The sequence below is a fragment of the Staurois parvus genome, unplaced genomic scaffold (assembly GCF_062004578.1).
Source record: "Staurois parvus isolate SC_StPar_1 unplaced genomic scaffold, SC_StPar_1.0 ptg000403l, whole genome shotgun sequence".
In the NCBI taxonomy this organism is placed as follows: domain Eukaryota; kingdom Metazoa; phylum Chordata; class Amphibia; order Anura; family Ranidae; genus Staurois; species Staurois parvus.
In genome coordinates this window covers 437,445-452,518 of record NW_028318199.1, presented here as the reverse complement: position 1 = coordinate 452,518, position 15,074 = coordinate 437,445, and the positions used below count along the sequence as shown (strand labels likewise).

The 15,074-nt window shown below is 42.6% G+C and overlaps 1 protein-coding gene across 1 annotated transcript in view; it reads left to right on the top strand.

Annotated features, from left to right (window-relative positions):
• LOC149455100 (electrogenic sodium bicarbonate cotransporter 1-like) overlaps positions 1–15,074 on the top strand; it is a 619,577-nt gene that overhangs the window by 298,268 nt on the left and 306,235 nt on the right. Inside the window, exon 10 of the mRNA XM_089686634.1 lies at positions 5,782–5,956. Coding sequence (XP_089542760.1) covers positions 5,782–5,956 — 175 coding nt within the window. The remainder of the gene's footprint in view (positions 1–5,781; positions 5,957–15,074) is intronic.

The following is a 15,074-nucleotide window of genomic DNA, read 5'->3' as shown; positions in this document are numbered from 1 at the left end:
TTGACCTTTCCAGAAAAAAATAATGAATGCACATATTTTTGCAGAAAAAATATGCATCTTCTATGTTTTCCTGCAGGAGCTTGGAAATAAGTGACCCCATGGATCAGGGGTGCAATGTCAGGCCTGTGCAATATAAGCCCTGCTGCTTTCTGCCCCTATCTCCATATGGGCTGTCTGTTTGAAAGCTACAGGGCTTGTGAATGACCTACAAGAGCACTTATCTGCACCCCTGCATTCAGAACAACAAGCCATCAGCCGCCATGGCTGATGGTACTTGCGGTTGTTTCACTGGAAACTGCTCATGAATGATGTGGCTGTGTGGACACGCTTTTTTCAAAAAGTGAGATCAGGTGCAGGGGAGAAGATCCCCCATTCGCTGTCACACTGAGGGACCAGGAACATGTTCCAAAAGGTGATCTTAGCCTTTTAAAAGGTCTTCTTGGACCTCAGGTTGTCACTGTACCAAAATCCTGCCCTGGCAACTTCTGACTTCTCAAAAGAATTGGGAAAATACAGGTTCACTTGCCATATATCCATAGTTCAGCACTGTTGTTTAAGAATACTTTTTTGTTTTTGCTTTAGTTATACTGCAATGTTAAGAAGACGTGTCCCAGAAGACTATGGGGAGGGAGGGAGCAATCGCAGCGGAAGTGGAAGCGGGTACTTGTCAAATTCAGGTACCCGCTCCCCAAAGGTGCCAATCCTTAACTTAATGGGGAGTGGGGGACAAAGCATTAAAGTGGATCTTCCCCTTTTGGGTGGAGCTCCACTTTAAGCAGAAATGATCTTGGCAAATGCCTTTTGTATGATTTGTTCTTTGTTTATAGGGAGAATGGGGTGATTGTCAATTAAATTGATAAGAGATGCATGGATGAAAGAGGAAACGTTTACACTAACACAGGCCAGAGTCATAAAGATAACTACAGCTCTCTGATCAAACAAGACAGCAGAATTGTTATTTAATAATAAAGATCTACTGTACCTTTAACAGCTGTAGGTTAAATCAATGTACCTCTGGTGATAATACAGAGGCAGGGGCGGACTGACCATTTGGAAACTCGGGCACTGCCCGAGGGCCCGGGGTCAGTAGGGGGCCCCATGAGATGCCCCTGGTACCTTTTTCATAGGCTATTTTGAGTTTGGGCAAGGACACATGGGCCCCATGATCCCCTATTGCCCGGGGGCCCCATGAGTTGTCAGTCCGCCCCTGTGCAGAGAATCACAGAATGGCAATAGCAGACATGACAGGCGGACAGCAAGGCAGTGGTTAAATCAATTGTTCTGAAGGAGCAAAGAACAAAGAACTCAAACCCCTTCTGCTGGCTAGACAGAATACCACATATTATTCATAACCAATATTTCATATTTATCAGAATGCAAAACAAGAACAAAATATTTGGTAAAGATTCACATTTTTAGTTCTTACTATTGTAAAGAAAAAAAAAACACACTTCCTTCATCACTACAAGGTGAGTGAAATTCACCTCTTAGCCCCCCAGTCACACTAGTGTAACACAACATCCTCTTAGCCCCCCAGTCACACCAGTGTAGCACAACATCCAGTGTTACGCTAATGTGTATATTACATGTGTTGTCATGTTTTGCACTTAGTGCAGCCTATTCATTTAAATGGGCTGCCATATGTGTGACATACAGTATGTGTCAAAGAATCCCATACACCTTTTTTTTCCCCTCACTTTTTTAACAGCACTTTTTGATGTTTGTCTGCTTGTTCTTGTGCACGTGTAGGCAGCAGTTAAATAATGGTTCTTTCTGTGGTTGTTTATGGACTGGAGGCTCTTTTCTTTCACCATCTGATTCCAAAGACTCAGCCTGCTTTTGGTGCTCAAGGCTCGGTTCTTTCCTCTTCTGCCCTTCATTTGTGCCTTCTGGTTGTCTATGGGCCAGTTCCCCTGTCTCCACAGCCCCCGGGATAGACATCCCTGACAATGGGTTACTCTGATGCAAATACTCTTTTGCAAGAGCAATCACTATCATTTTGGGCTTGCAGACACCCTGCTGTTAACATCAAAACTGCTGATGAAGTGAACTGTTTCACAAAATGTATTGAGATTATGATGTTTGTTTTATTGTGGTGTTAATTTTACAGTATAATTGTACATTCTGTATAAAAATTAGTATTTATGTACCTTATGGAACTGTCTTGATGAATATACTTCTGATGTTGATCACATTATCACATTTATTTTAAATATAAAAAACATATCAAGAGTGCTTGATTATGCCTGCACTTTCTACCCAGCTCCTCCATTCATAGAAGCCATACTACAGCTTCTATGAATAAAACATCTATGGAATTGGGTGATATTTCAGACATCTGCCCATTCTCCATTCATAAGTCACATTTCATTCATGGGAGCTGCAGTACCAGCTTCTATGAATGGAAGAGCTGGGTGGAAACAGTTGGCATAGTCAGGCAGTCTTCATGAGTACCTGTCACTTCATTTTATGAAGCCCCACTGCACCAGAAGCATATACAATAGAGGCAGGAGAAATAGGAAGGGGGAGGGAAGAAGATTATCCTGGAAATGGAGACAAAATCATAAGGGCCACAATCACAATTAACTTGTGTTTATTTTTGTATATATGTAAACTTCAACATGTGGAAAAAGTATTATTAATGTATATGTGACAAAGTAATTTGTGAGCCACAAAATTGATACTATACTTCTCTTATATTGTTCGCAGGCTCTTAGTCACATCCTCATAGGTATGTGTAAAGTAATAGCTAGAAAAATGTTTTGTAAAAGTGCCGCACCCTTAAGATCAAATTAATAGAAATATATTAAATCTATATTAGTGCAATAAATACATCTTCTCAAAATAAAATTAAAATAATAGGAAAAAAATAAAATAAAATTAATTTGCTTATGTGAAAACTCTAATACAGTATATAAGATTTAAATGGTATATTTATGGTTACATTGTCCAAGCTCCACAGGGCCACTGATTTTACTGGTTCTCCCCCAAACAGCACAGAGGCTGCGTTGCGCATGCAATACTCCATTCAATCTGGCTCCAATATACAGTTTATAGATTGTCTTCTAATTGCTGTTAAAACTTGAAACATGAATGGAGTTAGGGATTGGGTTACTTCAAAACAGTTAGTAATTGGATGTGAGAGTGCATTCTTGTCCTTAAGCAACTGCAAATATTGGACAGACAAAGGCCTCACTGCTGGGAACCATAAGGCAAGCCTCTCTGGTTACCCTGCACCACTGCACAACCATTGGGACCCAGTGCTATCTCAGGAACACTGCACAGTACAAGAGAGCACACAGTCTAGGACACTCCCAAGGATGGGGAATGACCAGTATCCAAGACCCTATGAGAGCTGGCTCAGTTCAAGTAACCGTTGGCACTTACACTATATTGCCAAAAGTAATGGGACACCCTTCCAAATCATTGGATTGAGGCATTCCAATCACCTCCATGGCTACAGGTGTATAAAATCATGCATCTAGGCATGCAGACTACTTCTACAAACATTTTTCTAAGAATGGGTCACACTCAGGAGCTCAGTGAATTCAAGTATGGTACCATGATAGGTTGCCACCTGTGCAATAAGTCCATCCATGAAATTTTCTTGCTAGTAAATATTCCACAGTTAGCTGTTAGTGTTGTTATAACAAATTGGAGGCAACTGGGAACAGCAACTCAGCCATGAAGTGGTAGTCCATGTTAAATGACAGAGTGGGGTCAGTGCATGTTGAAGCATACAGTGCGCAGAAGTCACCAATTGTGTGCAGAGTCAATAGCAAAAGACCTCCAAACTTCATGTGGCCTTCAGATCAGCACAACAGCAGAGCGTCGAGAACGTCATGGAATGGGTTTCCATGGTCGAGCAGCTGCAATCAAGCCTTATATCACCAAGTGCAATGCAAAGCATCAATGCAGTGTAAAGCACGCCGCCACTGGACTGTGGAGCAGTGGAGATGTGTTTCTCTGTCTGGCAATCCAATGGATGTGTCTGGGTTTGGTGGTTGCCAAGAGAACGGTACTTAACTGACTGCAATGTGCCATGTGTAAAGTTTGGTGGAGGGGGAATTATGGTGTGGGGTTGTTTTTCAGGGGTTTTGAAGGGAACTCTTAAGGAATCAGCATACCAAGACATTTTGGACAATTTCATGCTCCCAACTTTGTGGGCCCCTTCCTGTTCCAACATGACTGCGCACCAGTGCACAAAGCAAGGTCCATAAAGATATGGATGAGCAAGTTTGGGGTGGAGGAACTTGAGTGGCTTGCACAGAGCCCTGACCGCAACCTGATAGAACACCTTTGGGATGAATTAGAGTGGAGACTGTGAATCAGGCCTTCTCATCCAACATTAGTGCCTGACCTCACAAATGCGCTTCTGGTAGAATGGTCAAACATTCCCATAGACACACTCCTAAACCTTGTGGACAGCCTTCCCAGAAGAGTTGAAACTGTTATAGCTGCAAAGGGTTGGCAAAATTAATATTGAACCCTACAGACTAAAACTGGGATGCCATTAAAGTTCATGTGCGTGTAAAGACAGACTTCCCAATACTTTTGGCAATATAGTGCATATCCCAAAAGCACACAGTCACCGGGAAACAATTCAGGGTCTTTACTCACAAGTCCCAAGAACAGCTGCCACCTTCCAGCCTCCTCCCCAAACAGCCCAGTGAGTGAGACAGTCCTTCTTTAGACTAGATCCCTTTGGCACAGTTCTGTAGTCAGTCCCAGACCAATTCCAGGTCCCAGCTCTACCACCACTAAGACCACATAGATCAGCAACACTGTCCATAAGCTGCCTAGGGGAAATAGCCCCCTGAGGCTTGGAAATCTCCTTGCTAAGGAAAGATCCTCTTTCCAGGGCTCCAGAATATTTACCTGCTTCCAAGCCTCCATCTGGGCACACATCCCCATGGATTGGCTTGGCCCTGATCAATATTCAGCCTGGTTATTTGAATTCTCCCTCCCTAAGCGCTAGAAACTTCTAGAGGCAGGGGGAAGCAATCAAACTCGCACCCTGTGAAACCCTAAACAGACCAGACCAAACAATCACATACTGTATCCCTTGATTGCAGAAGGAGCCAAAAATACATTTACCGCTAGTAATCCTACAATAGGAGGGTGCTACATATGTAAAAATATCTATATCTGGAATTAATTAGCTGGCCATACAATGTAAGATTTCTCTTGTTCAGCCATGTGGGCTGAACAATAGAAATCACTTGATTCTCCAGTGCATGTTAGACAGCATGGACAGAAGCTATTGTGTATTGATAGTCAGCATCCACAGCTGCAGGAATATCAAAATGGCTGCATCTGATTGGATGTTTGGCTGGAAAGGTTTCACTCCGCTCCTTTGATTTTCAGATCAACGGATGTTGGGCGGGACAATGCCAACAGGGCCACCCATGCTTCAATTTTGACTGATTCATCAGGAACCCAATAAATTTGCTTTGTGTCTGGCAAGCTTAATTTGTACATTTGATAAACCATTCCTTTTATACACACACACATCTGCCAGTCAATAGGATCACTCTGCAGATTTTAGCAAGTCTTTTAGGTCAGCTTTATTGCTTTCTAGGTCAGCTCATTGTTCACTGGAAAGAGTTGATTATCCTGATTTCACATTATGTGGCTAGAAGTGCAGTGTTGAAGAATTCCAGATCTTTGTCAGGAAAAACAGCAAGCACCTAATTCAAATACTGTATGTATTCTACCATTTGCATGAAGTTTTGTTTAAACCAATGCACTCATATTTATACTGTTTTTTTTCCTTTGAAGGCTATTTAGTGGGCTTATAAAAGATGTACAAAGAAAAGTCCCATGGTACTGGAGTGACTTTTATGATGCCCTCAACATACAATGTCTCTCAGCAATTCTGTTTATCTATCTGGCAACTGTAACAAATGCTATTACCTTTGGTGGCATGTTGGGAGATGCTACTGATAACATGCAGGTATGTACATACTGCTTCTATTGTAACTGACTAAAATATAAACGATATGTAAAACCCTGGTCATATTATTAATTCCTAATCAAGTTCAGAAAGCTGACTGGCAAAGTCTGATGCTGACCCCTTTATTACTGCCAAGTTTATATTTCAGTTCTACTGTATATTTGGTTCTCATCATTCATGATAACATTAAAGTGATTTCAAACACATACAGTTTAATTTACATGATCCATTATCTTTCTGTATATGAGTAATGACACTGTAACTATTTTAATTTAAAAAAAAAGTCCAAGTACAATTTTTCTAATTCATAAACGGCTGTCACATGACCCAGCTCTTTCCCAGACTGTCTGCAAAGAAACATAAGCAGGAGGAGCTTCTAGTCCTCTACAGCTGTTCACGTGTGCAAAATTTAAAAAAAAACAGCCTTTGGGATCCAGAGTAAAAATAAATAATATTAATAAACTGACTATCGTCATAAAAATATATATTTGAAATTAAATCTTTATTATTTTTTGGCAATAACATGTTGGTGGATTTCTGCCAGTCACAGGCTGTGCCACACCCATCCATCCTGTGTATTAGAACAACAGGGAGGTGAAGCCTCCATCTCCCTTGAACAAGTAATATGTAATATCCCACCACCATTGTGTTTAGCTGGTTAGTGGGCATTGAGGAGGAGGGAGGGAGTGGGTTGCTATTTACCACTGTGCATTTGCCCGCCCACATGTGTGACTCTATAGTCACATGGGCTGCTCAAATGTGACAGGGAGGAAATGCTCAGCATAGAAACTCACTGAAAACTAAGCATGTGCACTAGCTGCCAACACTGCTCTGCAAAATCCCCAGCTGCATTGGAGACATGGACAGAATGGCAAATAGTGTTATCTGTTCTGCAGGATCAATCAGGTTTTTTTTCAGAATACAGAAAATGAATCCCATAGTGACTGAGTAAGTATGAACAGCATGTAATACAGCATTTATTGATAGTTTTTTTATAATGTGGGTTTAGTGACACTTTAAATCTGAACTCCAGGCAGATATAACAGACACACACTAATACAGATTTGTATTTATTAATGCATAACTAAATATATTTTTAAAGCAAGCAGCTAATCTGGCATTAGCCTCTTGCAGTACCTGTACAGCAGAGCTTAAACCTATGCGTGGCCACTGCAGCTGAAGTGAATCTACCAATCAACTTCAGTTCAACGACCCTGTCAGATAAAAAACGCTCAATTAGCACTGCAGCCAATAAGCTGCAGCACTGATCTGTTTATTCTGGCAAGGGAGTCCCCCTGCTGTCAGAATACAATAGAGCAGCAGGGAGGAATCTCCCATCCACCTCAAATGTGTGGTCTGGTTCAGTTTTTTCATTCAGCCAGCTGGAAAAAAACAGAATTTTGTATGGTCAGCTTAAAATGGAGAAAGGGTAGAAGAATCACTGGGAGCCAAGCAGTTGCTCTACAGAACCCTTGTGCTAACTAAAGACAGGCTGCTATGAGAAGAACACAGAGTGAGAGATAAGCTCATCAGTCTGCTGCCTCTGCTTTTACTGTTCAGTCACAGACTGGAGCATCAAGAACTGTAAAGCTCAATTAACATATGTCCAGGTGCGGTTTTGTTCATTGGTTCAGGTGCAATTGAGGTGCGAACTTAAGTGTATGACACTTGAAATCGCACTTGAACCGACCTAAAATCATACAGGACTCTTTTGAAAAACGCACTGCGGCTGGCCCACAGATATATGAGCTAGCACCATAAAAAGCCTTTTTGGTTCACATGTCATGCGAATCAGATATGGTTCAAAATGCATACAATTTGCATATATGTGAATTAAGTTAACTACAGCAAAGAAACACTGGGGTTGATTTACTTAAGGTAAATATACTGTGCACTACAAGTTGCTTTATATCTAGGGGAAGCTCTGAAATGAGACAAAACTCTGCTAATTTCTTTCATCCAATCATGTGCAAGCAAAACTGCTGCTTTTTATTCTTTTTATTTTCCTTGCATGTTCCCCTCAGATCTAGAGCAACTAGGTCTGTTTGACCAAGTCCAGCGGAATTTTTGACTGTCTCCAACATCTAGCTATAGTAATTTGTGCAGCCAACAAAAGATAAAGAATTCATTTAACTGATTTATTGGCAATATCAGTGGGCAACAGATGAAATAAGGCTACTTCTGGTGATCTATGAATATTAATTCCCATTACTGAATAAATGAAGTTAAATATTCGGATCCAAAATCTATGAATCACAGGACATTTCCACCATATGTGGAGCATATAGTGCCCTCTTGTCCGCAGTGTCGAAAGCAGCTAGGTGACACAGATGGGTACATTTTAGCAAATCATGTAGGAACTAAGTACCAGCGAAGAAGTGTTTTATAATTAGATTCGATAAGAGTAGTATTAACCAAAATTTTAGATAGAGCATTGGCCGTAGTCCGCCAAGTGTCCAGATTCAAATCCTTTTCCCACTGAATCATATAGGATAGCTTAGTAAGTGGATCGATAAGGGAAGCATAAATAGTGGATAACTGACCTTTCATCATCTCAGTAGCCCCACAGGAGATCTCTAGAGGGGTGAGTGTGCAAGGTTCTACAAGTAATTTGAGTTTACTGGTGATAAGATATAATTTGATGGTAGCAGAACAATTCACTGGAGGGCATCTGGCATTTTGTCAGAAAGTATTGGAGAGAACGAGGAAGAGTAGTCTAAGTAGTCCTCAATATGCAAAAAACCCTTATTGATCCACCATTGAAATGCAGATGGTGCCAGGCCAGGAGTAAACTCAGGGTTACAAAAGACTGGAGCTAAAGGGGTATGTAGAGAACAGAGAGGTTTGCGGGCCCGCCATCTATCCCAGACCATTAAAGAATAGGATAACATAGGGCAATGGATAGGAGGACGCAACCGACTAGGAAGCAACATGAGGGCGCCAATAGCATAGGGACGGCAAGATAAGGCCTCAATGCCAACCCACTGGGGAACATAACCCCTACAAGAGAGCTGTGCTATCTGAGCCGCCTGAAAATAAGTCAGGAGATTAGAAAGTCCCAAACCGCCATGCTTTTTTAGGGAAAATGAAGTCGACATGTTAACCCAAGGATGTTTTCCCTTCCATATAAATCTACAGACTGCTGCTTGTAAAAGTAAGAATACCCGTTTGGGTATCATGATTGGCAAAGTCCGAAAGTAATATAATAATCTCGGTAAAAAGGTCATCTTAACAGAATTAATTCTACCAAACCAGGATAAGGGAAGATCCTGTCATGTAATCATGTAAGTCATTGTATCATGTAATCATGTAAGTAATCATTAAGCTGTTTAATTAGAGGGGGATAATTGGCCTTATATAGCGATGAGATAGAGCTTGTGAGATGAATCCCCAAATAAGGGAGAAAACGGGAGGCCCATTGAAAATCAAAGTTGTCCCAAAGATATTGAACCTCCGAATCAGGTAGAAAAATATTTAAAGCAATTGTTTTAGAGGAATTAATAGTAAGACCCAATGTCGTAGAAAAACGGTGAAATAAATGTAGGAGACTAGGTAAAGATGTTTGAGGGGTAGCTATATACATAAGGACATCGTCAGCAAATAAGGCACATTTATGATCTCATTGGCCACAGTAGATGCCAGAAATAGTAGGATCAGAGCGGATAGCAATGGCAAGTGGTTCCATTGCCAGAGCAAAAAGTAGAGGGGAAAGGGGGTAGCCCTGTCTTGTACCTCGCTCAATAGACAGAGGAGTTGATTTGTATCCATGAATGGAGACCTGAGCCAAAGGATTAGAATAAAGAGCCCACATTAAAGTCATAAAAGAAGGGCCAAACCCAAACCTTCCCAACATCTTGAATAGATAGTCCCAAGATAAACTGTCAAATGCTTTATGGAGATCTAATGATAACAGTAGGACTTCCTCGGTGAGAATTTGTCCCAATTGGATTGTACAGCATGAATATAAAGGGCCAAAAATTTATGGAGGCGTAAAGCCAAGATTTTATAAGGATCTTGAGATCGCAATTAATTAAGGAGGTAGGTCGATAATTAGAAACTACAGTAACATCTTTGTTGGGTTTAGGAATAACACTGATGAATGCTTTATTTTCATCGGGAGGCACTAGTCCCTCATCCTGTAAATAATTAAAATAATGGGCCATATGTTGAATCAGGAGGTCAAGGAAAGCTTTATAATAGTTATGAGAAAGGCTGTCTGGTCCTGGGGATTTATGAGGAGCGAGGGTTTTCAAGGCATTCCGAATCTCCTCGCACTAAATAGGCTGTTTGATTGAGTCTCTATGGGCTTCTTGAAGGGAGGGAAGAACAACAGAGCTCAGGAAGTTGTCAGAAGATGAAGAGACATCTCCCTGAGACGAGCGGTATAGATCAGTATAGAAAGAATGAAACGTTTGGAGAATCTTACTGGGATCTTGAGACAAAGTACCGTTATTTAGTCTGAGTTTAGGGAGAGCTGTTTGGGAATGTTTGGGAGATAGCTTGTGTGCCAATAAAGTACCTGGCCTGTCTCTCCAAGTGAAAAATTTATGGTTAGACCATCATAACTGTTTGTCAGCGGTAGTAGTGAGGCATAGGTTAAGTTCTAATTGGGCTTAGTCACGTTTAACCAATAAATTCGGATCAGGATTCTGTTTGTGTTGAGTAACAAGGTCAGTGTATATTTGAGTTTTAGTTAAAATGAAATCATTACAAGCTTTTTTAAGTTGTGAAGAGAGTTGAAAAATGAACCTCCTGACCTAGGCCTTATGGGCTGCCCAATTGATAGCCGGATTCGTAATCATCTGCTTTATTGATTTCAAAGTACATTTGCAAATGTGTAGAAATATCCAGACAATATGAAGCATTGCCCAAGATAGATTCATTAAGGCGCCAGTGAGGAGCAGTCCTTCCATGAGTTCAGGACGAAAGTGTTAAAAAAATTGGATCGTGATCAGACCAAGATGTGGAAAGAATTTTAGCTGTAAGCATTCTGGGAAGTGAGCGTGTATGGAGGAATATATGATCAATACGAGAATAGCAATTATGAGCCCTAGAGAAATGAGAATAATCTCAAGAAGTTGGGTTAGCTTCTCTCCAGGCATCAATAAAATTGTAACGATATAGTAGCTGGGCAAACTTACGACTTTGTCTGGAAGGGGGCTGAAGCATGGCGGCTCGGGAACAATCCAATATCTGATCTAATGTTAAGTTAGAATCACCCGCCAAAATAACATCGCCCTCGAACTCCGATGCCAAGGAGCTCAATAAAGAATGAAGAAATTCCACCTGATTAGTATTTGGAGTATAGTAAATCAAAAACGACAAACGCCGGTATAAGCAAAGGACAACCCCTCGTTTCTTCTCCGTGGCATTAGCAAAATAACAAATGGGATAGTCTTTATGAACATACCGTGGGGTAAATGAAGGGGAAAATGTGTCTCCTGTAGGGCTATAATGTCCTCCCCCAAAAGAGCGGTACGAATTAAAGGCCTTTATACATTTGGAGGGAGAATTGAACCCCTGAACATTATGAGATAGTAATCGGATGACCTCGCTGTTAGACCCTTAAGAAGACATAGTCAACAACTGATGAACTATATACGATGGGAGCCATCTGCACCCTGAGCACAGGAATTGTCCAGAGAAACCAGGAATAAAGATGGCTGACCCTCAAGAAAAAAAAAGAGAAGAACAAAAAAGTAAAAAAAAAAAAAAAGAATATATATAGCTAGGAGACCCCCCTGTCTGGGGGGGATCAATGCTCTATGTATACAATCAATTTCTGTGTGAAGGTCATCGATATCAGGCATCACGGATCGCATGAGGGATTGGGCGCAGCTAGTGAGCTCTTTGACTGACTCAGGGAGCCCTCAGGTACGGAAATTGTAGTGCCTAGTCTGGTTTTCCAGATCATCAATTTTAGAATAAGCTTCCTCCAACCGATCTTGTAAGTTGGTAATCATATTAGAATTTTGGGATATGTTGTGGACTGCCTCATCAACTTTAGATTTGATACTGTCCAGGCGTTGGCCCAATTCCTGAAATCCTTGCTTTAGATCAGCCGCCAATTTAGTAGTAGCTCTATCCAATTCGCGTTGCAGTAAATCAGCAAAATGAGCGATTAGCGATCTCCTGAAAATTGTGGTGGAGCTGGAGGGAGTGCTGGCGAGTGATCAGGGCTATCAGAATCAGGTTTCAAGCCGCTGCTCTGGCTGAAAAAGATAGCTATCATCCCATTATCCAATGGAGAGGAAGCAGGGGAATCGTGCCTAGTGAGCAGGCCAAAGGTAGTGCAAGACTGGAAGGTGATTGGGGTGGGCGTGGAGGGTCACTCACCCCAGAAAACGAAGCCACTGTCATCCGGTCCCAGCCAGTAGTTGTGGTAGGACCCCTTTTCGCCCTCTGAGGGAGAGGTGCTGGCTGTGCAGAAGCAGAGGAGGTAGCAGAGGCCGTGGAAGCCGAGCCGGGCGCCATTTTAGTTCCCCTGCTCAATGCAGGGATTGGGTTCTGGGAGCTGCCACGGCTCCTCCCTGCTGTCTGTCCAGGCATAATTAGGAGGCTCCGGGAATCCAGTCTAGAACCTGGGCGAATCCCAGGATCAGTGGGGCTCGGTGCCCATGTACGGGCTTACGCAGTGCCAAGGGTGTGCGGAGTTAATGCTGGAGCATACGTACCGGCCACCCGCACATGCGCACTCTCCAAAACAGCTCCCTTACATGCATTTTTTCTGTATTTTAACTGTTTGCTTTGAATTAAAGTGTTACTAAACCCAAGACCCTGCTTTCACTATATCTGGTTTCCCACAGTACACAGAACATGGAAGTGCAATTATTTTAGTACATATAAACTGATAAATACCTTTTCTCATCAGCAGTTAGAGCAGTCTTGTGACTTCAGCAGAGCACTGGTTAAAGTCTGTAGGAGGAGTTTTCTTTCTGCTCTAGAAGGATACAAATCCCCTGACCCTCTGTCTGGACAGTGCTGATTGGCCCAGTGCTGATCACATGCACTCTCCCAAGAACAAAATCTCTCTAGCAACACACACTAAACTGAGCATGTGCATGTGGCTACTGGTTCAGTCTGTCTTATTAGATGGACATTTGAACAAGAGGAGGGGCAGAGAAAACAGGATCAAACTGCCATTTTACACAATGCAGAGGATTAACCCCTTAGGTTCCACAGTAAGTATAACAAGCATGCTTTACTGCATATACAGACTGATTTTACTGTTGTGGGTTTAGTAACTGAGCTGGCTTCTCACTACTTTCACTTGAAAATACAGAAGCGCTGTAGCAGAGAGGTTCTGGCTGCCTCTGGACATCCAGCAACGATCTGCACGCGGAGGACAAACTTTGTGTGAGTCTCACTTGATGTTAGGGAACATACATACAGTAATGATTTTACTTTTGTGGGTTTAGTAACACTTTAAGAATAAAAGTGATTTAAATGATTGATTTTTATAGATATAATAAACATGTTTTACTTGCCTGATGTGTGCAATAAAACCATTGCACACCCAATTACTTACCTGAGCCCCATCTCGATCAAGCACTGTGTCCAATAGCAGCAGCGTTCTCTCTGTCTCCTTGGACTCAGAGGCAGCCATCAGGTCCTGCTGCTGTCAATCAAATCCTCTGAGGATGGAGCAGGAGGTAGGGCCAAAGCAAGCTGAGTATGTTCAGCCCACACAAGTACCCCCATAGCAAGCAGCGGAAGATAGGAATAGCTGAGAGCATGAGCAGGGGACTCCAGAAGAGGAGGTTTGGGGCTGCTCTGTGCAAAACTGTATACTTTTTGCTGCAATCAGGATGATGCTTTGGAACTGAAATCCTAATTTTGATCATATAATTTATTTTTTAAAGTTATTTTGATTTTTTAAAATTATTTTTACACTGTCCCTTTCATGTTTTTTTTAATCACTTTTAATGCTATCACAGGGAATGCAAATATCCCCTAAAACTTCAATGGGCATTCTCATATATTCTTTTTTGAGAAATCTGGGATCTATCAAACTCTAGATATCTCTTCTGCCCTTACATTATCTAATCTCACCATGATCGGTGTAATGTTGCTGTATTATCTCCCGTTATATTGTAAAGCGCTGAGCAAACTGTTGGCGCTATATAAATCCTGTATAACTATATATCCTCACTTAGCTACCCCCTCTTCACCCCTCTCCCACGGCCTCACCACTGCTCTGACCTCCTCTCCCACCCCACCCTACATTCCTCATACTGAAGCTCCCCCAACACTCCGCACCTTTGACCTTACTACCATCGAGGAAGTCTCCAAGATCCTCTCTGATGCCCGCCTCACCACCTGCCCCCTCGACCCTATCCCCTCACAATTCCTACGACCTCCCTCCCCCTCCATCCTACGCTCCCTCACCCACATCTTTAATCTCTCCCTCTCCTCCGGCACTTTCCCCTCCCCACTGAAGCATGCACACATCACCCCCATACTTAAAAAGCCCTCCCTGGACCCCAATGACCCGAACAACCTCAGACCCATCTCCCTGCTCCCACTTACATCTAAACTCCTCGAGCGCCTCGTCTACACCCGCCTATGCTCTCACCTCAACGACAACAACCTCCTCGATCCCCTACAGTCTGGCTTCCGCCCCCTACACTCCACCAAAACCGCCTTACTCAAACTCTCCAACGACCTTCTAACCGCCAAAGCTAATGGCCACTATTCAGTGCTCCTACTCCTTGACCTCTCTGCGGCCTTCGACACAGTTGACCACCCCCTCCTCCTCAAAATACTACACTCCCTCGGCCTCAGAGATTCTGCTCTCTCCTGGCTCTCATCCTACCTGTCACAACGCTCTTTCAGCGTTACCTATAATGCTACCACCTCCCCCTCACTCCCCCTCTCTGTTGGGGTCCCTCAAGGCTCTGTCCTTGGGCCCCTTCTCTTCTCCATCTACACCTCCTCCCTTGGCCAACTCATACACTCTCACGGCTTCAACTACCACCTCTATGCTGACGACACACAAATCTATCTCTCAACCCCCCACCTCACCCCCTCGGTCTCTGCCCAAATCACACACCTACTGAGCGACATATCAGAATGGATGTCGCTCCACTTCCTTAAACTGAATCTCTCCAAAACCGAG